Raw genomic sequence first — 26,586 nt, 5'->3', positions numbered from 1 at the left:
GAAGATTCAGGGAGTTTAATGGGTGTGTCATCTTTATTATATTGTAGAGTCACTTGTAAATTAATAATCTAGATGAGAGGGACTCTGGGAACCATAAACTTGAAGAGGAGCCAGTAATACAAAAGAAAGGTTTCTTTGGGCTGCTGTAATCCCAAGTGACAGATTTTCTTTACTTTGGGCTTCAAGAAATTGCAAAATGTTCAAAATGGTAAATAGATACACTGTGTCTTTCAGAAAAGCTGATACTTTTTCAGACAGAACAAGGTGAAAGTCTTCTCTGAGCTTCCAAGGCATTATGAGGAAAACTAGTTACAAAATGTCCCCTGTGTTAAAGAGACCAGTGTTGGTCATGTTTGGCCGTAATTTCTGAGGCGTGGGTAGGCTCCAAGGTGAGTCAGGTCACCTGTGTGTCTCTTACTGGGCTGCAAAGTAGCCTGCAACTTAAAGACTGAGACTCAGGTAAACACTAATGGAAAGTATGCTCAGAAATCCTAGGTCTGCCGTGAACATACACAATGGTTTTGTTGCAAAGACCTCAGAATGTAGGTTCCCTGAGACGGAGGAGAGGAGCTTGGTACTTGCCTTTAGGCATTTACATTTCAAGTTCAGAAAAGAGGATTAGTCCCACAAGAGGGGGGCAACGATGGTGACACCATAAGAAGGTTGTGCTGAGGAGGTGACCCTGAGCTCAAACCCACTACTCCCACTCCATTGTCCAGAGACTAGGCATGTGACCATGCCAGCTACAAGGGAACCTGGGAAATGTAGTCTGGCTGGATTGTCATAGGCCTGGCTTAAACTCAAGGTTTTTATGCTAGGCTAGCATAGACGCTAAGATTGTTAGCATCTTCTGCCATGGAGGTCAGTAGTTCCCACCCCTCAGGGAAGACGGGATGGAGCTGAAGAGGAAAGGCCTTTGGGTTCAACATCAGGACAGAGCGTTCTCTCCTTATACAGTTATTTGGTATTTTAGCAAACCCGGATTGGGCTCCCACTGTTCTGGTCGCTGGCAGGCACTGGGGCACAGGAGGGAGCCAGCCCTGGACTCCTATAACAAGGACTCTGGTGAAAGTAGCATGAGGGTGAGAGCCCAGAGAAAGGACCCACCCTGGTCTGGTCAGGAACTCTTGCAAGAAGCAATAGCTGAACTGAGTCTTGAAGGATGGAGAAGAATTTCTCGGGCCTAAGGGAGAGAAGTTCCTGGCAAAGAATACTGCTGAGGTTGGAAGCTGGACCAGATCAAAAAGCTCCGTTCAGTGGCTCTGCACTCACTCACGTGGGGAGTGGGCTGTCTGACTCTCACTGAGAGATGGAGACAATGAGCACCATTTTACAGGTGCAGAAATGGGCGTCGAGAGGTGGTCTCGCTCACCCTGTGGCCCACTCCTAGTTGGGCAGAAGTGGGACGTGAGCTCCCAGACATCTGACTCATGCCCATGCCTCGATCTCTGTGCCAGCTCTGGTGGAGGCAGGGGCTGTATGAGCCCACAGTTTGAGGAAGCAGAGCAAGGCTGCATCTCCCAGCTAGGGTTACTATGGGGCTGGGGTCAGACTTCAGGTGGTACTGGAGCAGAGTCTGTCTTGGTCCCACAGACACCATCTACGATGAGGACGAGGTCCTGCTGGCCCTGGCGGAGCAGCTGGGAACTTTCACCACCCTGGTGGGAGGCCCCGAGTACGTGCACTGCCTGCTGGTGAGTCTGGAAGGAGGGGACGTGCCCTTGCCTTCTCCCGGAGGGTCAGGGAGCGGGGAATGTTGGAGGGTCTGGGGTCACATACTCAGAACAGGTGGGCCTTGGGCATTCACTTAATCCAACACAGGGCTTTGCGTTAGGAGTTAGGCTGGCTTCTCCCACTCGTTTACTGTGTGACTTATAAAAACTACTTAGCTTCTCTGTGCTATCCTTTGCTCATCTGTAAATGGAAGTCATTAACACCAATCTTTATAATCGACTTTAGAAGCCCTTATCACAGTACTTGGCACATATTAAATGCTAACGGGTATTACTGTCATTGCCATATGTTACGTGGTCGTGTCCTCTTGGGATTGGAAGGGCTCCCTTTCTACAGATGAGCCACCAATATGCTGAGAGGCTGAGCACCTTGTCCAAGGTCACACGTCTAGTAAGGGGCAGAGCTGGGATTCCAGGTGTGTCCATTTGACTGTCCCCCAGACCCCACCTCACTGCCTCCCTGTCTGGCATTGTGCTTGTGACAGGGACACAGAGATCGGGCAGGTACTGACAGGAACGGCTGCTTGGGAAAGGGGAAGGGAGGATTCCCATTGTCCTCAGGGAAGGACTGCAGTCCTGTGATCTAAGAGGAAAGCACCCCTGAGGTGGTCCAGGCCCTCGGTTTTCTCTGCTCCTCAGACCGCTAGGCCATCGTGTCCCCAGTAATTCTATATTTCACGGTTTCTAAAAACAAAGTTTATATATACTTGGGCCTCTGTACTTGTTCCCGTCAGCAGCCTCTCTTCCTTTTAGTGGTGTGTAAAATACATGCTTGTAATCATCAGATCTTGAATTTCAGCAAATGTGGTCATTTGTTTTCTCTCAAGTCTAAGTAAATTTGATCATTGCCATTCAGTGCTGGTATCTGAACTTTCATCTGTGTGTATGTGTTTAATTTGTGTGGGCACACAGAAAATTGTGTGTGAGATTGCACACGTTCCAAGTGCCTGAGGCACAAGTAACCCATTCCATCCCACAGTGACCCTGGGAGACGTGCTTCAGTTCACAGGTGGCATACTGAGGCACAGGCGAGTTCAAGTGAATTGCCCAAGCTGGAAAGAGGAGGAGTCAGGATTTGAACTCAGGCCGCTGCCTCTTAACCACTCTGTCTCCTCTGTCCTTTCCTCAAAGGGCTCCTGCTTGCTTTCTAACTGCTCAGAGCTGGGAGGAAGGGACACTGGGGCCCTCAGGACCCAGAGGAGGCACCGAACCCAGTTTAGAAGGGACGGGGAGCTGTCAGGAAAGGCTTTCGGGAGGAGGAGACCGTGAACCTGGATTCCAACAAGTTATAAGAAATGGAGAATGATTATTGTGCAATTTGTTTATTCCACACCCGTGAGGAGGGACTGTGGGCCCTGGGAACGCAGAGGGTGTGGGAACCAGCCCGGCCCGGCCCTGATCTCTGCAGTGGTGAAGTGGAATGCATTTCACTGGGCTCTGCAGCTGCAGCACTAGGATTGTTCCTGTATTAATAACTCCTGGCCTTTCTGGAATGGCGGAGCCCTCTGAGAGTCTGGACCTCTCCTCAGGAGATAACAGAAGATTTTAGGAGTTGCATGTCCGCCCCCCCTCCCCCCCCTGCTGGTTCTCAGATCAGGAGCCTCGCCCTCTATTGTCCATAGACAGGCCCGTGACAGTGGGTCTTCATTGTGCCAGAGCATTGTTTGTCTTTTCCTGAACGTGCGCCTTCCTGGGCCCGGCCCTGGACTCTGATTCTTTAGCCCTGTGCTGGAGGCCGCCTCCTGGGTGACCCTGCTGGGGACAGTCTGGGAACCTATCCCTACAGTGACCCACTACCACTCAGCCCCGGTCCTCAGGCCACTGCTCTAACGACAGATGACTCTTAAGTTCCACTTCCGGTCCCTTAGTGAGCAGTGAGCACCGGCTGCCTCCTGTGCACCTGTCCCAGCAGCAGTCCAGTGACCTCCTGTCTCCCCGCAGCCCTGGGAGCCAGCCCTGCTCCCGAAACCCTGGCAGAGACAGCAGGACCTGCGTGCAGGCGTCACCGGTGTCCTGAGCCAGCCCAGCATCACCTTTTCCTCCTGAATGCCAGCCTTTATGCAAATGAGATTTAAAAAAAATTTTTTTTTTGTTTTCCCGTATTTTACTGTGGTAGAATGTACATAAATTTTGACCATTTTAATTGTTTTTAGTGTAGTGTTGTATACATTCACACTTCCGGATCTACAAACCTGCTTACTCTAGTCTAATGCCTCTTACAGGAATCATGCAATTTGTTGTCTTCTGTGACTGCTGCTTTCATTTACATAATGTCTTCAGGGTCCATCATGTTGTAACACGTATTAAGTGAATTTTTTTTATACTTAAACCCCGTCCTTTCTGGCTACTTTTGGAAACCAGGTTTGCTCTTCCAGCTGTGTTCTCGTTGTGATGGTTGGTGTGCCGGGAAGTGGCTGTCCTCCCTAGGCTACATGCCACAGTCTCTGCCTCTCTCTGTCATCCCCATCTGTCACCTTTGCTTGATGCTCCATTCTGTTACCTTCCTACGCCCTGGTCGCATTTTCCTTTGTGATTCTTTCTGCCTTCTTGTACCTGTCAGGCCACACTGGACTTCAGACTACAGACCTCTGCACCTTTATTTGAACAGATTAGGATAGGCTGAGTCTTCCTTCACTGGGTCAGTGATTACCAAGTTCCTGCCCTGTGTCGGGAGCTCTGCTGGGCTCTGGGCATGTAGAGGTGAGCCAATCGGGCATTGCGCCAGGCCTCCTACTGCCAACCGAGTGAGCCCCAGGGTCCCCCACCAACATCAGCGCCTGAGAGTCACTGGTCAGAAACCACAGCTGTATATTGTAGGCCTGAAGCCAAGTGGCCTGATTCAGAGCCTGGCTGTAGCTCTGACTAGCCTGCGTGTGCCTTGGGTCCCTCTTTTTTACCTGATTTGTAAGAGTCAGTGCGTGAGAACCAGTGTCCCTGGGGCTGGGTGGCACAGTGGCCTGCCTAGATCACATGGTAAATAGGCATTTCAGTCAACATCCTGAGGATTACTTCACTTTGTGAAGTTAATGACAGTTGTGGCCTCCTCCTCAGAAAGTGACGTATGTGATTTTGAGGTTCATGGACCCATCCCACTGAAGCCCCTTCAGGAGGTTGGTTGTGGTCCTTCAGGGATGGCACGCTGCATGAAGGCTGGGATAAGTGACACAAAGGTTCCTTGGAGGAAATGAACATGGAGAGGTTTGGGGTGGCGAGGAGGGAGCTGTCCCCTGATTCTGTGCTCTGTGCTGTAGCCACCCCTGGAGTCGCTGGCCACAGTGGAGGAGACAGTGGTTCGGGACAAGGCCGTGGAGTCCTTGCGGGCCATCTCTCACGAGCACTCGCCGTCTGACCTGGAGGCCCACTTCGTTCCACTGGTGAAGCGGCTGGCAGGTGGCGACTGGTTCACCTCACGCACTTCGGCCTGCGGCCTCTTCTCCGTCTGCTATCCCCGCGTGTCCAGCGCCGTCAAGGCGGAACTTCGACAGTGAGTCCCAGCCCGGGCTCCTGGGAAGCTCAGCCTCCCCTTCGGCCTGGTCCACTTCTCTCAATCCCAGCCCCTGTAGGCCTCCCCGGCTCCCAAACACCCCTGATCTCTCCTGGCCCCCTACCCCCATTCCCACTCTCAGGGAAGCTGTGTCACCAAGGACCTGCTCTCCACTCCCAAGTGCTGCCTCTTGACCATTTAGGAAATGGAACTATGACAGTTCTTTCCTCCCTTTGGTTCTTGTGAGAATTTAAAAGAATTACTGCATAAAGAACAGTCTAGCATGTCACAGGTGCTGTGTGATGCTGTCTGAGTGAGGCCTGTCCCCATTCCAGAACCTTTGGTAGATGCACCATCTCTCTAGGTTTGGCCTTCTCTGCTCTCCTGCCCCTGGGCCTGATACAGGGACTTCTTTGCAAGACTTGCCTTCCAGAAGAATGAATGAAAATTGTTTTATTTGGATGAAAGTTTCCTATTAATATGTGTTTTTTCTTCTCTGGATTTCGTCCACCCACCAACCCCCACATACTTGAGCAGCAAGCCCAGGTCATGAGCCCTGACTCCCCCAGAGTGCTGTTGGACAGCTGGCCACAGGTGTCTGGGGGACTGTGTTTGGCTCCCTGCATCTCCAGCAGGAGAAGTCACTGCTGAAAAAAACCTTTGGCCCCAGACTAGCATCTCAGCTACACAGTTTTATGTGGTCATTATAACGCAGGCAGCATCTGCCATTGTCTCCAGACTTATGTGCTGATAGGCTGCTATATGCTCATACTGTGAACCCGTTTAAACCTCCCAGTGACCCTGGGGAGTAGGTACTGTCACTATTAGGTTATTACACAGGTCAAGGAAGACTCAGGGGTGAGATCCCTTGCCCAAGGTTACCAGGCAAACCCAGGACCTGCGTGACTTCAGTCTGCTTGCTCCCCTCTGCCACATTGCCTGCTGCATTGGGATTCCAGGGACTCCTCCTGAGCCCCATTCTGACCCTCAGGTATTTCCGAAATCTGTGCTCCGATGACACCCCCATGGTGCGGCGGGCCGCAGCCTCCAAGCTGGGGGAGTTCGCCAAGGTGCTGGAGCTGGACAACGTCAAGAGTGAGATCATCCCCATGTTCTCCAACCTGGCCTCCGACGAGCAGGTGGGTCCCGCTCCTGCCCTCCCCCGGGGGGCCCTGCACAGCAGAGGGAAGTTCAGGGCTGACGGGGTCCCATGCTCTCCCCAGGACTCGGTGCGGCTGCTAGCGGTGGAGGCATGCGTGAACATTGCCCAGCTCCTGCCCCAGGAGGACTTGGAGGCCCTGGTGATGCCCACCCTGCGCCAGGCCGCTGAGGACAAGTCTTGGCGTGTCCGATACATGGTAGCTGACAAGTTCACAGAGGTGAGTGAGGGACTGTTGACAGTGTCTCGCACATGGGTAAACGGAGGCTCTCAGAGATGAAGGGGTGGGTTTGAGTTCATCACAGTAAATCTGGAGGTGTGTGAGCAGTGCTCTCTGCGCTCACTCTCCTGGACCTAGCCTAACATGCCAGCCTGGTTGGTTGGCAGCGGCAGCTCAAAGCACCGTGTTGAGAAGGGTTCTGGGTTCTGGTTCTGTGGGAGAGAGCACCACAGGACCTGAGACGGCTGGCACGTGTGCGTTCCTGACCTCATTAAACTTACTCTCCTTGGACAAAAGACGTGGCGTAGTCTGTGAGTTGGCCAAAACTGCTATCACAAAGTCCCCACACTAGCTCTGCTCCATTTCCTCACAGTTCCGAGGCTGCACAGCTGCAGTCAGGTGTCTGCTGGCTGGTTTTCCTGGCATTCTTTAGTTGGCCTGCAGACGGCTGTCTTCTCCCACTGTCCTCACAGGGCTGTCCTCTCGTCTGTGTCCTAAGGACTTAGCCATTTTGGATTAGGGCCCACACTGACGACTCAATGCACTTGAATTAACTCTTTAAAGACCCTATTTTCAAATACAGTCTCATTCTGAGGTACTAGTGGTGTAACATAGAAATCTTGGGGAGGGGAGCACAGGTTAGCACACTGCCCAAAAGTGACATCATCAGACAGCCAGAACAGGGACAAGAGCCCGCATCTCTGACTCCCGGAACAGTGCTCTTTCCACAGGACTCAGGTTTGCTTTGATCCCATCAGCAAGTTTGTCAAGCACCAGCTCTTTGCTGGACACTGGGGATGCCATGAATTCAGCAAATGCCCCTCTGTCCGGGAGCAGGCAGGCTGAAGAGGGGGGGTGTCCAGTGAAATAAACTTCAGAGTCCAGTGTTGCAGGCGCCAGCGCCTACACACATGTGGGCTGGACACACTGAGGAGCGGCGGAGGTGTGCCAGTGGTTCTAGAATGAGAGTGGGTGAGAGCTGGGATGGGAACCGACCTAGCAGCAGGGCAGCACGTGCAAAGTACCTGTGGAGTCAAGAGCAAGCGCAGATGGGAACCTTCAGGCCTGGCTGTTGGGGCACCCTTCACGAGGAAGCTGGAGGGACAGGCAGGGCCTGAGCAGAGGCCTCGGGGCCAGTCTTCCCTGTGGCTGCCTGTCCCTCAGTGTTTACTGGAAGGACTTGAGGCTAAGGATGACATTTTCCAGGGAGGGAGGGAAGGAAGGAGGAGGAAGTGCTTGGCACACAGTAGATACTCAGTATCTGTTATGTGACTACAAGGTGACATTTGCCCAAGGTGGTATTAGAGCCTTTTAGGTCTTTACTGGTTTGTTCCTGTCTTAGCCGCAAACCACCCTGCTTCCTACCAGGTCTTCCGGAGGCAGCTGTGCAGTTGGACCCGGTGCTAGGGGACAGGCAGGGCCCACCCAGCATGCCTTCTTCCCTTCGAATTACAGGAGTGCTTCTAATAACCAACCTTAAAAAAAATAACAGCCTGGCCTGTGGTGGCGCAGTAGATAAAGCATCAACCTGGAACGCTGAGGTCGCCAGTTCAAAATCCTGGGCTTGCCTGGTCAAGGCACATATGGGAGTTGATGCTTCCTGCTCCTCCCCCTTTCTCTCTCTCTCCCTCTCTCTCTTTCTCCCCTCTCTAAAATGAATAAAGTCTTTAAAAAGAACAGAAAGAAAGAAATAGAAGTATATAAATCAAACAGTGAGGCTGCTAGCTATATCATCAGAATGTTTTTGGATCAGGAAATAGAAAACCCAACCCCACTAAGCCTGCACAGTGTGGAGGCCTCTTGTTATTTTTCATGTAGCCACCACCACCATGTAGTAGGCACCCTGTAGTCTTCATTTTGCTTTTGAGGAAACAAGATCAGAGATGTATAGTGACTTATTCAAGTTCATGCAGTTGATAAGTGAGAGGACAAATTTGAGCCAGGCCCTGGTAGGGTAGCCTATTAGGTTAGAGCATCATCCCGATATGCCAGGGTGGTAGGTTCAATCTCCAGTCAGGGCACGTACAAAAAGCAACCAACAAAGGAATAAATAAGTGGAACAACAAGTTGGTGTTTCTCTTGCTCTATCTCTCTCCCTTTCTCTCTGTAAAATAAAAATTTTAAAAGCCTGACCTGTGGTGGCACAGTGGATAAAACATCCACCTGGAATGCTGAGGTCTCTGGTTTGAAACCCCGGGCTTGTCTGATCAAGGCACTTATGAGAAGCAACTGCTTCTTGCTTCCCCTCTCCATTCTCTCTCTATCTCTCCTCTCTCTAAAATTAATAAGTAATAATTTTTAAAAAAAAAAGAGTTTGAGCCAGGCAGTTGGACATCAGAACCACGCTCGTGACCAGTGTTGTGCCCAGCCCCACTCCCCCCACAGTGAGGAAACCGCAGCTCGGAGGCTCAGCCACCGGACTGGGGTCTCCTCGTGGCACGGGCGTTAGATCTTGGCAGTGATTCTAAGTCATCCTCTTGTCCCTCATTCTGGGTCCTTTAACTTTCATTCTGGTCTTATTTGCCCAGAGTACTTCAAGCCCGCTAACTTCTGCCCACCTTCCCTTCCTGCAGCTCCAGAAAGCTGTGGGGCCTGAGATCACCAAGACAGATCTGGTCCCAGCCTTCCAGAACCTGATGAAGGACTGTGAGGCCGAGGTGAGGGCCGCAGCCTCCCACAAGGTCAAAGGTTGGTGCTGGCGACCAGAACAGAGCAAGTGGGTGGGCACCTGAGGTGCTGGAGGTGAAACTAGGACGTTGGGTCTCACCTCCTCTGCCCTCCCCCGTCCACAGAATTCTGTGAAAATCTCTCAGCTGACTGTCAGGAGAATGTGATCATGACTCAGATCTTGCCCTGCATCAAGGTAACGGGGACTTAGTGGGAGGAGGAAAACATACCAAAGCCTGTTGAAAAGAAGGGGCGGAGACTGGGCTTTGGGGACAGCTGGATGTAAACCAAGTTCCCGGCCTTCCAGGACTAGGAGCCTTGGAGTTAAAGTAGTTAGGGACCCTGAGGGGAGGCCAAACCTGAGGCTGGGCCCAGCTTTAAGGTGGGAATGCTTCCCCTCAGAGGTTACCTAGTCCTCTCATCCAGAAAGCTTTGGGATCAGATGGGGGGCCACTGTGACTGGGGTCATTGATGTGAAAGTGGTGGGACACACAAGGAACTCTGTTTTGTTGTTGTTGTTGTTTTGTTTTTTGTATTTTTCTGAAGTGAGAAGCAGGGTGAGGGAGGCAGAGAGACAGACTCCTGCATGCGCCCAACCGGGATCCACCCGGCAAGCCCACTAGGGGGTGATGCTCGGCCCCTCTGGGGCATTGCTCTGCTGTGGCTGGAGCCATTCTAGCACCTGAGGCAGAGGCCATGGAGCCATCCTCAGCGCCCAGGCCAACTTTGCTCCCATGGAGCCTTGGCTGTGGGAGGGGAAGAGAGTATAGATAGAGAGAAAGGAGAGGGAGAGGGGTGGAAAAGCAGGTGGGTGCTTCTGTGTACCCTGGCCGGGCATCAAACCTGGGACTTCCACACGCCGGGCCGATGCTCTACTTCTGAGCCAACTGGCCAGGGCCACACAGGGAACTCTGATTGCCTCTGTAGCCTAAGCCTTTCCCTGCTCCGTGAGTGGCAAGCAAAAGCCGGCCACAGCTCAGACTTCATAGGAGTTGGAGTGTCCTTGGCCACTAACGCCATGGCTGCCCCTTTTTTCTCCTTGCCAGGAGCTAGTGTCAGATGCCAACCAACATGTCAAATCGGCCCTGGCCTCGGTCATCATGGGCCTATCCCCCATCCTGGGCAAAGACAACACCATCGAGCACCTTCTTCCCCTCTTCCTGGCTCAGCTGAAGGATGAGGTGAGGACATCGGGCAGGCTTCAAACTCTTTGAGTTTGCAGAGGTGACTGGTAGGTAGCTGTTTGCCCAGATTGGCCAAGGATCTCCTGGAGTCGCAACAGGCACCCCGGATTGCTGATGGCTGGATGTGGACCCGGTGTACTTAGTCACTCATTTGTTTATTAGGCCGCCGTCTTGCATGCCCTCACTCTGTGCTATTCCTTTTCCTGGGCACTGAGGGGACCAAAAAAAGAACAAGATGGTTTTGATTCCCAGAGACCTTCAGAGATTGACAGAGGAGAGAGACAGATGGGCAATCCCATGATTCCATGATCGTACACTTGTTGTGATGTGTTCATGTTTACTACTGGATAGGCTGAGACACTTAGAGACCCCAAAATACAGTGACCAAAATAAGATAGAGAACTATTTCTCTCAAGGAGTCCTTTGGTGGGTGGGTTTATGCGAGGTTTAACCCTGCTGACCTCCATGCCCTCTGAGTCGCAGTGGGCTGCTCTGAGTCTGACCACCTCCCAGCCAGCATGAAGGGAGGAGGCACGGGACAGCAGCAGGCCTAGCTCCCCAAGAGCAAGGCCCGGACAGCCTGCTCGCGCCCCATGCACCCCATTGCCCACACCGGTCCCTGAGCAACCCTGGCCGCCTCGCTGGCCTGGCGTACAGAAGACGAGAGTGTGCTGGGCGATGGCTGGGAGAGATCATGGGTTCCAGCCAGAGAAGGGATGTGGCCTGGAGTCTGGTCAGTGAAGAAGTGGAACAGATGGACCCTGAGACTATTGTCGGAGAAAGATAGAAGTGTAGCAGCCAGGGACAGGCAGGGCCACTAGCTTCCTCGTGTCTTCTGCCACTGGGGTCATGTGGTCAGAGCTTAAATCTCCCACCAGTGATGTTGACAGCACAGAGTACAGCCATTACAGGAGCTCACTTCAGCCTGGAATGGAGTCACTGGCAACTTTAGTTATTGTGTCCCCACCCCTTCAGAGTTCAAGCTGATCCTGCCTGGCCCCAGACCCCCACCATAAATCACATTGTCAGTATAGTCTGTCTGGCCTGGCCCAGGGCGCCTGGCTAAACAAAGGCGCCCTACCCTGGCAGGATACTCCACGGGTGTAGAGATTCTCTCCCGGGAACCAGACAAAGGGCAGTGTTTGGGAATGTGCCCTGTTCACCCAGCCTGCTGTGTATCCCTTCACTGCGCTGCACACTTGCTGACTTGCTTCACTGATTCACTTCTTAACTTGATTCAAGTTAGAAAGGATTAGCCAATGGTGTCTGCCATCCAGGAACATGTGCTCATCCAGAACAGTGATCTGGTAGGGCTCCTGTTTTAATTAACAAGAATTAATTGGCCTGATCAGGTGGTGGTACATTGGATAGAGTGTCGGCCTGGGATGCTGAGGACCCAAGTTAAAATCTGAGGTTGCCAGCTTGAGCATGGGGTCGCTGGCTTGAGTGTGGGATCATAGACATGACCCCATGGTCGCTGGCTTAAGCAAGGGGTCACTGGCTCAGCTAGAGCACCCTGGTCAAGGCACGTATGAGGAATCAATGAACAACTAAGGTGCTGTAAATATAAATTGATGCTTCTCATTTCTGTCTCTTCCTGTCTGTGTCTGTTTATCTTCTGTCTCTTACTAAAAAAGAAAAAAAGGATTAATTGTGTTTATGTGCCTTTTCTTATAAGTTGCTTCACATACTTCATGAAAGGTAAATGGGGTAGATATAGATACATATTTTATATATATAATATATACATTATATATTATATATGCACACACACATATTGTTAATCAGTACTCATAATATCGGTAGTCAACAGGCAATTTAAAAATTATTTATTTCATTGTTCATTCTTTTAGCGGAAATGTATTGAGCACCTGCTATGAACCAGAGACTACTGGTACTGGAGACAGGATGAATGAAATGTGCTCCTCACAGAGCTCAAAGACTAGCAGAGAGAATAAAAGTAATAGAAATGGGCATGATAACCTCCCACGGGTCAAGCTCTTTGGGATGAGTCTTATGGCGGACACCTGAGTAGTCTCACCCTCCCTTTGAGGCCATATGGATGTTTCCATGTCACAGATTGGTATCTGGGAAGGTTAAATCCTGTACCAAAGGGCTCCCGGCCTGCAAACAGCAGAGTGGGATTGTTACATGTGTTTTTCCCAGGGTTCCATATTTCTGCACTGTGATTCCCGCAAGTTCTTCACAGTGGCTGAACTTTCCTTGTGCTGCTAAGCTGCCTCACCTTAGTCCACGTTGCTTGCTTTCATGTGCTTCTAGTGTGTCCCCAGGGCAGGGAGCTGGGCCTGAGCAGCCACAGACCCTCGGTGAGGTCTATTAGATCAATGCAGTTGAGCTCTGTCCACTCTACGCTGGCTGCCTTGTTCAGCGCGTTCTCTCAGACCCCTCGCACCCTCCCCCAGTGCCCCGAGGTGCGGCTGAACATCATCTCCAACCTGGACTGCGTGAACGAGGTGATTGGCATCCGCCAGCTCTCCCAGTCCCTGCTCCCCGCCATTGTGGAGCTAGCGGAGGATGCCAAGTGGCGCGTGCGGCTGGCCATCATTGAGTACATGCCCCTGCTAGCTGGGCAGCTGGTGAGTGAGGACACCGGGGCTGGGCATGTGCCTTGGGGTGGGAGTGGCCCGGGGCCAGTGATGAGGCAGTGTGACTAGCTACAAGGACCGCCACTGAGTGGGAGCCAGAGACACAGGAAATAGGGCCCTAAGAGAGGCTTGGACTAGGAAGAGACGGGAGAGGAGCTGCTCAGATGACGCTGAGCAGTGTCTGTCGGTCTGTCCGGGCATGGGGGTGGTCTCCTTGGAGGGTTGCTGGACACTGCCTAGTCTTCCTCTGTCATTTACCTCCTTTTTTCCTGCAGGGCGTGGAGTTTTTTGATGAGAAACTCAACTCCTTGTGCATGGCCTGGCTCGTGGATCATGGTGAGGACCCCCAGAGGGCTGGAGAGGAGATGGGGCCCCAGGATGGTAGGTGACAGGTGGCTAGGGCCAGCGGGGGAGTGGGGACACTGGAGTCCCTCTCCCGGGCGTCACGTGCTCATCAAATCTGGACCGGTTCCCTTCCTTTTTAGAAGCCTGGAGAGAAGTGTAGGAAAGGAGGTGGCACATGACAGATCACCCAGGGGCTGCCTGGTTTTAGTGGAGAGTCCGAGGGCCACCAAGCAGACAGCCCTGGGTTTGAATCTTACTTCCTGGCTATTGCAGCTTAAGCAAGTCATCTACCTTACTCCTCTGAAACGTGAGGCTTCTCATCCCAGTGGTTTGTTGTTTTGGGGGGGGGGGGTTTGTATGCGTGTGACAGAGAGAGGGGCAGAGAGAGGAATAGATAGGGGCAGACAGGAAGGACAACGATGAGAAGCATCAATTCTTGTGGCACCTTAGTTGTTCATTGATTACTTTCTCATATTTGCCTTGACTGGGAAGGGGGGGCTACAACACACCAAGTGAACCCTTGCTCAAGCCAGTGACCTTGGACTCAAGCTGGTGAGCCTTGCTCAAACTAGATGAGCCCGTGCTCAAGCTGGTGACCTCGGGGTTTTGAACCTGGGTCCTCTGCATCCCAGTCCAACGCTTTATCCACTACGCCACCGCCTGGTCAGGCCCATCCTAGTATTTGAGAGCCAAGCCATCATGAGCATTGGTCATTTTCACCAGGACTGGTAAAAACCAGTCTGAATCAGGCAGCATTCCAAGCACTGGGTACTAAATCGTTTGCCTGTGGCATCACTTCCTGAAGCCTGTTCGTTGGCCCATCTGTAAAATGAGGCCAGTATGGAACCTGCGTCTTGGGGCTGCTGAGAGGAGACCACATGGAAGGAAAGCCCACATTTATCCCGCAGTGAGCCCTCCAGAGCTGTTGGCTCACCTGCAGCTGAAGGCCTGCAGGCATGCAGGAGGTGATAGTGGGCGTGGCTGGTACTCTCCTCCACATCCGTCCTTCAGCACCTGAAGCCCTGCCCTCCCCCCTTTCCCTCCTGCAGTCTATGCCATCCGGGAGGCCGCCACCAGCAACCTGAAGAAGCTAGTGGAGAAGTTTGGGAAGGAGTGGGCCCATGCCACTATCATCCCCAAGGTCTTGGCCATGTCTGGGGATCCCAACTACCTGCACCGCATGACCACACTCTTCTGCATCAATGTGAGCCCCCCACCTACCCACCGGCCTGTTTCCCTCTCCTGGAATTAGGCGTATGTGGGGGAGGGAGCGGGGACGGTCCTTGAGGGAGACACCAGGCTTGAGAGTGGGGAAGGGGGGGATCTGAGGTCACAGGGATGAGTCCCTGGGGACTTGGAAAACCCCCCCCCCCCCCATCAGAGTCACAGGGCCTCTGGTGTTAGGAACCTGGCTGGTGGGAAAGCCAGGACCAGGGAGACTTGACCTTTCTGAGCACAAATGTGCAGATATATTTATTTATGATAGCATGAGGCAGTGAGCAGGCTCTAGAGCAGGGGTCCCCAAACTTTTTACACAGGGGGCCAGTTCACTGTCCCTCAGACTGTTGGAGGGCCACCACATACAGTGCTCCTCTCACTGACCAATGAAAGAGGTGCCCCTTTTGGAAGTGTGGCAGGGGGCCGGATAAATGACCTCAGGGCCACATGTGGCCCGCGGGCCGTAGTTTGGGGACTCCTGCTCTAGAGTCAGAGCTAGTTTTTAGTTCTAGCTCTGTGATGTGTTGGCTGTGGACCTTGGGACAGGGACCTGATGGCTGAGTGCTTGGGTTGTCCCCCTGGAAAGGATCCGTGCTGCAGTCACAGTGCCGCTTTCATTAGGTCATGACGTAATCGAGTTGTACAGGCAACGGGCAGCTGCTTCTTTCTAATCATTTCAATAAACCATACAGACACCTAGCTTGGGATGAAAGAGTAACATTTAAAAACAATTAGACCTAAGTGCTCTGGTAATTTTCTGCCCACACCTCACCTTGGCTACCACTGAACTAAGACCGGGATCCTGGGGGTTCGAAATCAAGGCTCATCCCCAGGGGATGAAGGGGAGTGTGAGCTCAGGGAATGGGGTCTGGGACCGCCTGCACTGGGCATGTCCAGGGCAGGGAGACAGTGGTGTTAGGACAGAGTCTGGGGAGATGGAGGCTTCAGGAGAAAGAATTGTCCCCAGGTGGGCAGCTCTGGGCTCAGAGTCCCTGTACTGCACAGCTTTACCCTCAGGCCTGGGGGTCCCTGAGGAAGGGGAAGAGGGAGTGAGCCATGAACATGGGCCAACCACGTGTCTGCCACTCACCTCCAGGTGCTGTCTGAGGTCTGTGGGCAGGACATCACCACCAAGCACATGCTGCCTACTGTTCTGCGTATGGCTGGGGACCCTGTTGCCAATGTCCGCTTTAACGTGGCCAAGTCTCTGCAGAAGATAGGACCCATTCTGGACAACAGGTGAGGCTGGGACCGACCCTTACACAAGTTATGGTCATCTTCATTTTTGACCTTTGAAGCCAGAGGCTAGAGTTTGAGATCCAGCACTGTTCTTCACTTTCTGTGTGACTGGCTGGTGTCTTCTTCCCAGGTCTTACTTTCCTCAGATACAGAATGAGAATTCACATAGCCTACATCACATAGCAGTAGCGAGTGAGGTGGCAGTTCTGTATACTAGCGACAAATCATTAGAGAGTAGAATTAACAGATACAAATATCATTTACAATTATATATGTAAAGTGTAATGTATTCTGCATTACATGTAGAATGTGTAATGTACCTAATACATACATAACCATATATTATATATATAATATACTTGACATTATACGTATGTAAAATGTCTAATATAATTATGTACAATTTGTAGTTGCACCAAAACCATTAACTACCCAGGAATAAAGTTAATGAGAGATGTGTAACACTTCTGTGAAAACTATAAAACCATTGCTTTGAAAACTGAAAGACCAATATATTATTTCTGGATAGGATTGTTCCTCAAATTCATATATAGGTTCAATATAATCTCAGTCAATGTCAGCAACTTTTTTAATGAAAAATTGATAGGTTGGTTCTGGAATGGACTTGGAAATGCAAAGATCTGAAAAGCCAAGGCAGTCCTAAAGAAGAACAGAGTTGGAAGGCTTATACTTCCAGGTACCCAGTCTTACTGGTTGACGCTGCTGTCATTAAAAAGTGAGTTGTTGGCACAGTATTCAAATAGCCAGTGATACAGGGTGAAGGGCTCAGGAACAGCCACGTGGATATAGCTTGTGCCCCTGCAGTGCAGGGTGGAATGGAGGTATTTTCCCTATATGGCTGCATCAGTTTGATTTGTACGAGGGAAAAAAAACCTCCCATCTCAGGGCATAAAAAAATTAGATAACAGACCAGAATCAGAAAAATTGAAAAATGAAGATCCTAGAAGAAAGCATCAGAAACCATCCTCAAGACTTAAGGTAGGCACAGGTTTGTTAAGCAGCTCACCAGAGGAAAAGTTGACCTTCAGTAAAATAAACTTTATCAGCGGAACATTGTGAGAACAAGAGAGCAAGAAGCCACTGACCAGGAGGAGGTGTTTGTGATACGTGTTTCTGACAGGACACCTTATCCAGAATACTGTCCTGCAAGTCAATACGAGAAAGAAAACCCAAGAAAGAGGTGGGCAAAAAAAAAAAAGACCTGAGCAGGAGCTTAGAAAAGAGATCTCCAAATAGCCAGTGAGTGTGTGTGACCTGATGCTCAATATCTCTAACCATCGGGAAAATGCAAATGGAGACACCCCCAGAATGGCTAGACTTTGAAAAGCCCGGTCATTTGGTGTTGGTAAATGGGCTGGAATTCTCCTGCACTGCAGGTAGGGCTGTAGATGGGTACAATCTAACAAAAGTATGTTTGTGGTGGTTTTATTCATATTGTCCTGGAAATGGAAACAACCCAAGAGCCTATCACCAGTGCAGGGGGTAAATTGTGGTTCATTCATACAAAGAGGACTGTTCAGCAATGAAAAGACACCCGCTATACTCAACCACGTAGCTGATGGTCACAACTCATGCCATTATGTTGTGTGAAAATCCCACAAGAAAAGTATACTGCCCTGTCTGGTTGGCTCAGTGGTAGAGCATCAGCTAGGCTTGTGGAAGTCCCAGGTTTGATTCCCAAGCAGGGCACACAGGAGAAGCACCCATCTGCTTCTCCACCCTTCCCCCTTCTCCTTTCTATCTCTCTCTTCCCCTCCCGCAGCCAAGGCTCCATTGGAGCAAAGTTGGCCCTGGCGCTGAGGATGGCTCCATGGCCTCCACCTCAGCTGCTAGCATGGCTCTGGTTGCAACGGAGCAACGCCCCAGATGGGCAGAGCATCAGCCCCTGATGGACATGCCGGGTGGATTGCGGTTGGGCACATGCGGGAGTCTGTCTCTCTCCCTGTCTCTCACTTCAGAAAAATACAAAAAAACAACAACAAAAAATGTATACTGTGATTCTATTTATATCAAGTTCAAAAATAGATAAAACAGCCTGACCAGGCGGTGGCGCAGTGGATAAAGCGTCGGATTGGGATGCAGAGGACCCTGGGTTCGAGACCCCATGGTCGCCAGCTTGAGTGCAGGCTCATCTGGTTTGAAGAAAAGCCCACCAGCTTGAACCCAAGGTCGCTGGCTCCAGCAAGGGGTTACTCGGTCTGCTGAAGGCCCGTGGTCAAGGCACATATGAGAAAGCAATCAATGAACAACTAAGATGTTGCAACGCGCAATGAAAAACTAATGATTGATGCTTCTCATCTCTCTCCGTTCCTGTCTGTCTGTCCCTGTCTATCCCTCTCTCTGACTCACTCTGTAAAAAAAATAAATAAATAAAAATTAAAAAAAAAATAGATAAAACAGATCTAGATGACAGACATGAGTTGTCACCTGAAAGGGGACACATAATGCCTGCCCCTCTGATGTCTCTCCCTGCATTGGTTCCAGGATACAGCATTACAACCTTAGTGTGTCTCTGAATTCCACCTTCATTTCCCAAAACAGTGGACTGTCAATGCAGACAGATTTCCCTGGGCCCCCGAACCAGGAGCTCCTGTAGGGACTTCCCTTTCAGCAATTGCCCCTCCTCTCTTCCTTATCATCAGTTGGCTCTGTGTCTCCCTTCTCTCCCAAGCTCCTCATGAGCAAGCATCGAGGATGTTAGATTTACCTCTCTGTTCACATCCCACCCTTAGCAGGCCTCAGTAAACAGTTAAATGAATGAAAGACATCCATCTGCTGACCCTCGGAGACTTGTGGGTTCTGTGATTCTCTGGCCCACTTGCTGAGACTGTCTGACCTCCCTGTGCCTGTTCTGGGCCCGAGTCATCTTACTTTCCGTGCGTGCCTTTGTCTGCACCTCTCACCTGGGCCTTTGCTTGCCGCATGCCATCCCTGCCTGCCTCACCCTTTCCCTTGTCTTCCCCTTTTCCTTGCAGCACACTGCAGAGTGAAGTCAAGCCCATCTTAGAGAAACTGACCCAGGACCAGGACGTGGACGTCAAATACTTTGCCCAGGAGGCTCTGACCGGTGAGGCTTGGAGAACTCGGCCCCAGTGGGAGGGTGGCATGCAAGGCAGGGCCTGGGCCTGGGAGCCCGGCTCCTGGCAGGGGAGATGCAGGAGCAGTCGTGGGCAGGGGTTTACTGTGGTTCTGACTCCCGCCTGTTCCTGTTCCCCCCAGTTCTGTCTCTCGCCTGATGCTGGAAGAGGAGCCAACACCGGCCTCTGGTGTCCACCTCTCCCCCCAAGTTCCCTCCTCTGGGAGATAGTGGGGGACCTCTGGCTCTCACTCCCTGTGCATGGTCTGACCCCAGGTCCCTACCCCAGCACAGTTCCTCCTCTCCCCAGTCTGGGAATCCGACTTCTTACTGTCCACCTCCCAAGGAGCTGGAGGAACACAAGATGGGACAGGACAGGGACCCTGGGAGGAAGGGGCGGCCACTCCCACCCACAGTGGAGAGAGGTGAGCCTCCCTGGTCACTGGTTCCTACTGCTGTAATGGGGACCCCCCTGCCCCACCTTTTCCACCTCCCTGCCTTCCTCCTCCTTCAGTTTTATTTGTGTCAACTGTGCCGTTTTTATTTTATTCCTTGTTTTTCCCTTTTCACAGAGAAATAAAGGTCTAGAAACAGCTGGTCCTCTGGACTTAGTCACTAGCATGAAGGAAGGTTTCCATGTGAGGGCCATGGTCTCTGCCCTTCTGTCTGGGGAAGCCCTGATTACTGGGGGTAGGCTTTCTGTGGGAAGTGCAGCTGGCCTGTGGAATAGGGGGCCCGTGAGGTGTCGCAGCCGGCAGGGTCTTGGGACTGGCTCAGTCTTGTAGACATTGACTGAGTATATGGTGGTTAAGACCAAGTGCCTTGGAACCAGACTGCCTGGGTCCAAATCCCAGTTCTCTCAGTTAGTAGCTGTGTGACCATGCAGAGGTGACCAGTCTCTGAACTTAGTTTGTGCTGTGTAGGATGGGGATTACTAGAATGTAGAGCGCAGGGCTGGCTGTGAAGACAGAATGCGTTAATGCATGTCTGGTGGGCCACGGCCTGGCACTGAGCAGTGGTCCGGGCATTCTTTTTTTTATTATTATTTTTCTGAAGTGAGAAGTGGGGAGGACAGACTCCTGCATGCGCCCGACCAGCATCCACCGGCATGCCCACTGGGGGCGATGCTTTACTCTTCTGGGGCATTGCTCTGTTGCAACCGGAGCCATTCTAGCATCTGAGGCGGAGGCCATGGAGCCATCCTCAGCTCCCAGGCCAACTTTGCTTCTGTGGAGCCTTGGCTGCAGGAGAGGAAGAGAGAGATAGGAGAAAGGAGAGGGGGAAGGGTGGAGAAGCATATGGGCACTTCTCCTGTGTGCCCTGCCTGGGAATTGAACCCAGGACTTCCACATGTCGGGCCAATGTTCTACTCCTGAGCTAGCTGGCCAGGGTCTTGGGGCATCCTGTAATGGTGTCTGCACATTGGGCTGTGTGCGTACTGCCCCAAGGCAGGTCTCCCATCACCGCTTAGTCTGCCTTTCCCTTCTCGCTCCCCACACCCCCATCCTCCCACTTCTTTACCAATAGACTTGACTCTCTGAATTTCAGGCCTTTTCCCAGGTTTCTTGAATTTTGGTTTGGCACGGTAACTAAATTCTGGCTAATAATATGTGAACAGAAGTGGCATATGCAGCTTGTAAGGGAAGTGTTCCTGAGAGGAGATGTGTTCCCCTCCTTGCCTCCTTCCTGTGCCCTGGAATACAAACCCAGTGGCCAGAGTGGGAGCTGCCATCTTGGCCCAGAGACTGATCTTAGGAGTGTAGGCCCAGTAAGGCAGCAGAACAAGACGGGAAAAATATAGATCCTTCTGTGATGACTCACAAATCAGTATCAGTGACCTGGGCATGTTAAACTGTTTGAGTGACTGTTCGTTTGGGATTTCATCACTTGCAGGTCACCTGAATTCTAACTGATGCAAGGGCCAAAGAGTCCTGGAGAGAGGAGCAAGAGACTTAGTGGATGACGTGCGAGTAAGGTTTCACAGACGACGTGATACTTGAGTGAAATTTGGCTCAGCAGGGTGGAGTGGCATTCAGTATATTGGGTGGCAGGGTGATTTCACCAGCTCAGTCCTTACATTACTAAGTCTTACTGTTTGTTAGATTTGGCCCATTTGGACCCTAGAGGGTTGAGAGTAAAGGAAACCCTGCTCCTCCCATTATTAGCTTGTGTTATGTTATTTTCATAGGGCAAGGCCTATGGTTTAAACTCATTGTGACCACCCCTGGACCCATGACACAAATGTACCTGTCCTAGGATATAAATATTTAAAGGACTTGAGTGAGTGAAGAATTCACGAGGTGGGAAAGTTGAGGGGTGTTATGATTACTTTCAGCATGATGTTGAATGTTCTAGCTTAATAAGCAACAGGCAACCGACCAGTAATAGTTGAAGGGACATTGAAATGAGTGATCCGTGGTTTTTTAGTTATGTTTTCCTGCATAGCAACACATCCCCAAAGCTTAGAGACTTAAAACAATAAAGACATATTATTTCTCATAACTCTGTAGTCCGGGCTTGGCTCAGTCAAAAGGTCTTTGTGCTCCTTGTGGTGTCTCCTTGGGCCGACATGTTTGAGATGTCTTTTTCATTCCCATGGCTGACACCTGAGCTGGGAGGCCTGGGACAGCACCTTTCCCCACGGAGCCTGTCCAGGTTGGCCGGTCCTCTTGATCTGACAACATGCATCTCAAAAGCAGTTTCCAAGAGAAGGAGTTGACAAATGCTTTTCACACCTATGCTTGCACCACCAGCCGAAACCAGCCACAAGTCAAACTGAGAGTCAGTGTGACAAGGGCCAGCCAGGATGTGAAAGCCTGTAGGCACATATGGTGGCTGCCAGTGTGACAGTGCCCCACGCGGTGCGGTGACAACTTAGAGTTCAGCTGAGCTCCACTACTGATGTGCTGGGGTCAGCAGCATGAGGAGATGAGGCTGATAAGCATTTTGCAGCAAGCTGAAGGTTTGAGTGATCCTGCAAGGCAGCAGTAGCCATGGGGTGTTTTGGCAAAGGAGTGACAGCTTCATGAGGACAAGAGGCCTCTGAGGATTGTGGTCTAAGTGAGAGGAGTTGGAGCAGGTACTGTGGAGTAGGCAGAAATGGTGGGTAAAAAGGGGAATAGAAGAAGATCCCCAAGGAGACAGACTGGGACTTGGTAACTCCTGGATGGAGGAGTCAAGGGCAGGATGCAGTCACCTTGGCAACCAGGATGCAAGTCTGCCCAGCCTCAGCACTTCTCCCTGGAAAACATCCTGGGTTCCTGTAAACCCACATGCTTCAACATCCCTGACCCTTTGGTTGTAATGAGAACCTCTGCCTGCAAAGCTTCCCCTCCTCACTCTAGGGCACCAAGAGTTCAGTACGGAGAGCGGGCTAGGGGAGAAGTGGCATGGTACAGGTGAGCTCGGAGAAGAATGTAGGGGCCAGATCCCAGAGCCTCCAAATATCAGGGTGAAGGGCTTAAACTTGACCCTGAGGGACAGGGTCCAGGAAGGCATGCGAAGATCCTTCTGGATCAGACAAGGCCCGGAGAACAGGGGTGGCAGGCGTGATGGTCCTAGAGGGTAGGACAAGGCCTCAGCTGGGGCTGTGGCCAAGCAAAGAGGACAGAGATTCAAGTGGTAGATGTAATACTACTGTTTTTCAAACCAACAAAGTAACAGAAGGAGTGGCCTTCCTGTCTTCACATCTAATCAAAACATCTGAAGTCTCAGCACGTGCCTTGTTCTCGGCTCCCCTGACTGGAGGAAGGCCCCACTCCAAGCACTCTTCTTTAGTCCCCTGGTGCAGCTGTATTTTAGAGCTAGGGGAACAGACCCACAGTTTTGGGTGTGATGTGGGCTCATACAGACTGGCCAGTTTAGAACCCCACAAATCCAGAAGAAAAAATACTTTGGTAGCTTAAGATCCCCCAGGGCCCAGCCAAGGGGGGAAGCTAGCCCCACAAACTAGAGGAAGAAAAGCAGGGCGTGGCTGGCTTCTGGCACCGTAGGAAATGTGGGACCTGATCTCTTAGCCATGATGCACTTTGTAGAAATCCCTGTAGACTTTTTCATGAGTTACTGGGGGCAAAACACAGTCTGACCTCAGCTGCTATACTGACAAATCCTGACTTAGACTGCTGTTGAATTTTATTCTCTTACAGGGAATAGAAACCACAGCAGAAATATTTATGTTAAGAATATATTGAGTCTGACCGGGCGGTGGCTCGGTGAATAGAGCGTTGGACTTGACTGGGATGCGGAGGACCCAGGTTTGAGACCCCGAGGTTACCAGCTTGAGTGCGGGCTCATCTGGTTTGAACAAAGCTCACCAGATAGGACCCAAGGTCGCTGGCTAACTACAGGGTTACTTGGTCTGCTGAAGGCCCATGGTCAAGGCACATATGAGAAAGCAGTCAATGAACAACTAAGGTGTCGCAACGAAAAACTGATAATTGATGCTTCTCATCTCTCTTTCTGTCTGTCCCTATCTGTCCCTCTCTCTGTCTCTGTCACAGATAAACACACATGCAAAAAGAATATATTGAATTTGCAACCAAAGTAATATCCACAGAGAAAATCCCGGGCCCTGATGGTTTCACTAAATTCTACCAAAGCATTTAAAGAATACTAATTCTTCACAAGCTCTTTTAAGTAGAAAGGGACGGTACACTTCCCTACTCATTCTGAGGCCAGCATTACCCAGATGCTTAGACCAGGCAAAGACACCAAATGAAAGAAGTCTACAGACCATTGTCTCTTTGAACACATCGCCACCAAGGGGAATTTATCTGCAGCAAGTCTGTAGAGACCAAGTAGATTAGTGGCTGGGAAGCCACAGGTCAATGGTAAGTGACTGCTTAATGGTTATGGGGTTTCTTTTTGGGGTTATGGAATTGATTTTTTTTTGTTTGTTTTGGGGGGTTTTTTTTGGTGGAGATCTTTGCACACCTTTGTAAATATGCTAAAAAGCCAGTGAATTGTATACTACAGATTTATGATATGTGAATTACATCTCAATGAAAAACAATCACCACCAAGCCACAGATTAGGCCCATAGACTGTAGTTAACCAACCCTTGGTCCAGGTAAGTGCGTTTTCTAAGTAGAAAATGGAGTTTTCTTCTCTTCACAAAGTTATTGTAAATATGTTATTTGTTTTAAGTGCTGTTTAAAAGAGGATTTTCTAAACACGTTTGCTAGAATCAATTCCTAGCATCTTTGAATTATTTCCAGAGAATATATTTGATATATAAAAAAAATTGTAAAGCTGCTGAAATTTACGGACCCGGTATCTATCTCTCTCTCTCTCTTTTAGCGAGAGAGAGGGACAGAGAAGAAAGGAGAGAGATGAGAAGCATCAACTCATAGTTGCTGCACCTTAGTTGTTCATTGATTGCTTTCTCATATGTGTCTTGACTGCAGGGGTGCAGCAGACCAAGTGACCCCTTGCTGAAGCCAGTGACCATTGGATCATATCTATGATCCCACACTCCATCCCAGTGAGCACATGATCAAGTCAGCGACCTCGGGGTCCTGGCTTCTCAGCTTCCCAGTCGGACATTCTATCCACTGCGCAACCGCCTGGTCAGACTGTAAATCTCTGTATATCGTTGAATAGAATGTGTAATCTGCAGATGTTGGGAGCAGCATTCTGCAACATTTTACATTCAGTCCAAAGATCAAGTTTATTGTTTGTTGGTAGGCCAACCTGCTATTTGTGTGGCAATTATGCTTTTTAAAAGATAATGCTGAGGAACTTTCTGGCAGTGATGGCTGCCCCGCGACAACATGCCTCTCGCTAAGTAAGGATTTTCACTACCCTGGGGAAGAGCCCCTGTTTCTACTTAATGTATGAAGATACAGACCCACCCTTATGTTGTATGAGGATTATAGACTCAGCCTTATGTTGTATGAAGATCATAGACCCACCTTGATGTATGAAGATTATAGTCATTGGGTCTGTAATCTTCATACAGCATCGGAGTGGTTAACTCTCATGGACTGGCAGCGGTCAGTGGGCCCATAGTTGAGAAACACGGCTCTCCAGTGTGTACAGGGTGGGGACCACAGGGTGAGAGCTGCTGTGCGTGTTCATTTAGGCAAAGCCATGGGAGAGAGAGCATTCCTCTGGCTCCTTGGACTCCACTGGGAAAATCAGATGCTCTTGGTGGCTGGGGTCAGCCATTCCCCGGGAAGACATCCAGCATCAATTTCAGGCCACCTCTCTGAAGTCAGAGTCTAGTTTCTGACTTCCCAAGCTTTTAGTTCCTAATGGTGTGACAATTGTGGAGCTGCTGGTCTTTTTCCTCTCCTGGATGCTGAGGGGTAGAACCCAGGCCTTGTAAGCCTGGGCCTCACTCACCCACAGGTGTGGAATGTTCGGGGCACTGAGGGAGCTGGTGAAGGACTGCTTGAGCCAGGTTCTGGAGCCGTGTCTTTCCTGGATGTTCTCATTTTGACTGAATTTAAAAAAGAAATGTTTTGGGGTTTTTTTATTGTAAAATAATACATAACAAAGTTTACTATTTTAACTATTTTGGATTTTTTTAAACCATTTTGAAGTTACCATCCAGCTCTTCCACTCATTTAATCTTGTAAGACAAACTCTATACCCATTAAACAATAACTCAATAACTTCCTATTCTTCCCCTCAGTCCCTGGAAACCACCTCTCTACTGTCTGTCTCTGTGATTTTGATGATCTCTTAAGTAGAATCATCCGGTCTTTGTCCTCCTGTGACTGGCTTATTTCACTCAGCGTAATGTCCTCAAGATTCATCTGTGTTGTGTTACATTGCAGAATGTCCTTTCTTTTAAGGCTGAATTGTATCCCATTGTATATACATGCCATGTTTAACTTCACTTATACATCAACAGGCAATTGGGTTGCTTCCACATTAGCTATTGTGAGTAATGAAGATATATAAATCTTTCTTTGAGACCATGCTTCCAATATGATTCTATTTTTATGATAATTTTCTGAGGAAACACCATCCCGTTTTTCAGTGGCTGTGCCACACAGCTTTAATTCCTGTAGCTTTGTAGTAAGTTTTTTCAAGACCATTTTGGTTATTGGAATTCTGTAAGTTTAGGGTGGGTTTTTGTATTTCTATAGAAAGGCTCATGGGGGTTATGATGGCTGCTTGTATGTTCACTGAAACCTCTGTTCTCACTGGCCTCTGGGCGCTTAGAATATGCCAGAGCCAGCAGCCCTCTGGGACAGACAGGACAAGCCAATCCCTCGAGCAGCCTCATGTTTGCATTTGCTCCCCTTGTCCACCCCACGTGGCACAGAGGTGATACAAAGAGGCCCGGGTGGATCTGTACACATCCTAGGTTTGCATCATAACTAAAAAGTATAAAGGTTAAGAAATTTCCATCTTTTACCCTGGCCGGTTGGCTCAGTGGTAGAGCGTTGGCCTGGCGTGCAGAAGTCCCGGGTTCAATTCCCGGCCAGGGCACACAGGAGAAGCGCCCATCTGCTTCTCCAACCCTCCCCCTCTCCTTCCTCTCTGTCTCTCTCTTCCCCTCCCGCAGCCGAGGCTCCATTGGAGCAAAGATGGCCCGGGCGCTGGGGATGGCTCCTTGGCCTCTGCCCCAAGCGCTAGAGTGGCTCTGGTTGCAACAGAGTGATGCCCCAGAGGGGCAGAGC

General features: G+C 50.5%; 1 protein-coding gene across 2 annotated transcripts in view; it reads left to right on the top strand.

The window, feature by feature from the left end:
• PPP2R1A (protein phosphatase 2 scaffold subunit Aalpha) overlaps positions 1 to 21,096 on the top strand; it is a 32,595-nt gene extending 11,499 nt beyond the window's left edge. The window contains exons 3-15 of one of the 2 annotated variants that reach the window (XM_066374178.1): positions 1,594 to 1,694; positions 4,985 to 5,217; positions 6,209 to 6,356; positions 6,441 to 6,596; positions 9,170 to 9,284; positions 9,389 to 9,459; positions 10,310 to 10,444; positions 12,871 to 13,044; positions 13,329 to 13,389; positions 14,448 to 14,602; positions 15,713 to 15,855; positions 18,852 to 18,943; positions 20,846 to 21,096. In XM_066374178.1, coding sequence (XP_066230275.1) covers positions 1,594 to 1,694; positions 4,985 to 5,217; positions 6,209 to 6,356; positions 6,441 to 6,596; positions 9,170 to 9,284; positions 9,389 to 9,459; positions 10,310 to 10,444; positions 12,871 to 13,044; positions 13,329 to 13,389; positions 14,448 to 14,602; positions 15,713 to 15,855; positions 18,852 to 18,943; positions 20,846 to 20,865 — 1,604 coding nt within the window. In that variant the 3' untranslated portion in view covers positions 20,866 to 21,096. Of the gene's footprint in view, positions 1 to 1,593; positions 1,695 to 4,984; positions 5,218 to 6,208; positions 6,357 to 6,440; positions 6,597 to 9,169; positions 9,285 to 9,388; positions 9,460 to 10,309; positions 10,445 to 12,870; positions 13,045 to 13,328; positions 13,390 to 14,447; positions 14,603 to 15,712; positions 15,856 to 18,851; positions 18,944 to 19,095; positions 19,546 to 20,845 lie in introns of those variants that run through there. The other variant, XM_066374179.1, reaches the window with a different exon arrangement.
• Positions 21,097 to 26,586: the final 5,490 nt, after the last annotated feature.

The sequence above is a fragment of the Saccopteryx leptura genome, chromosome 3 (genome assembly GCF_036850995.1).
Source record: "Saccopteryx leptura isolate mSacLep1 chromosome 3, mSacLep1_pri_phased_curated, whole genome shotgun sequence".
Taxonomy (NCBI): Eukaryota; Metazoa; Chordata; class Mammalia; order Chiroptera; family Emballonuridae; genus Saccopteryx; species Saccopteryx leptura.
This window is presented reverse-complemented; position numbering and strand designations above follow the sequence as displayed.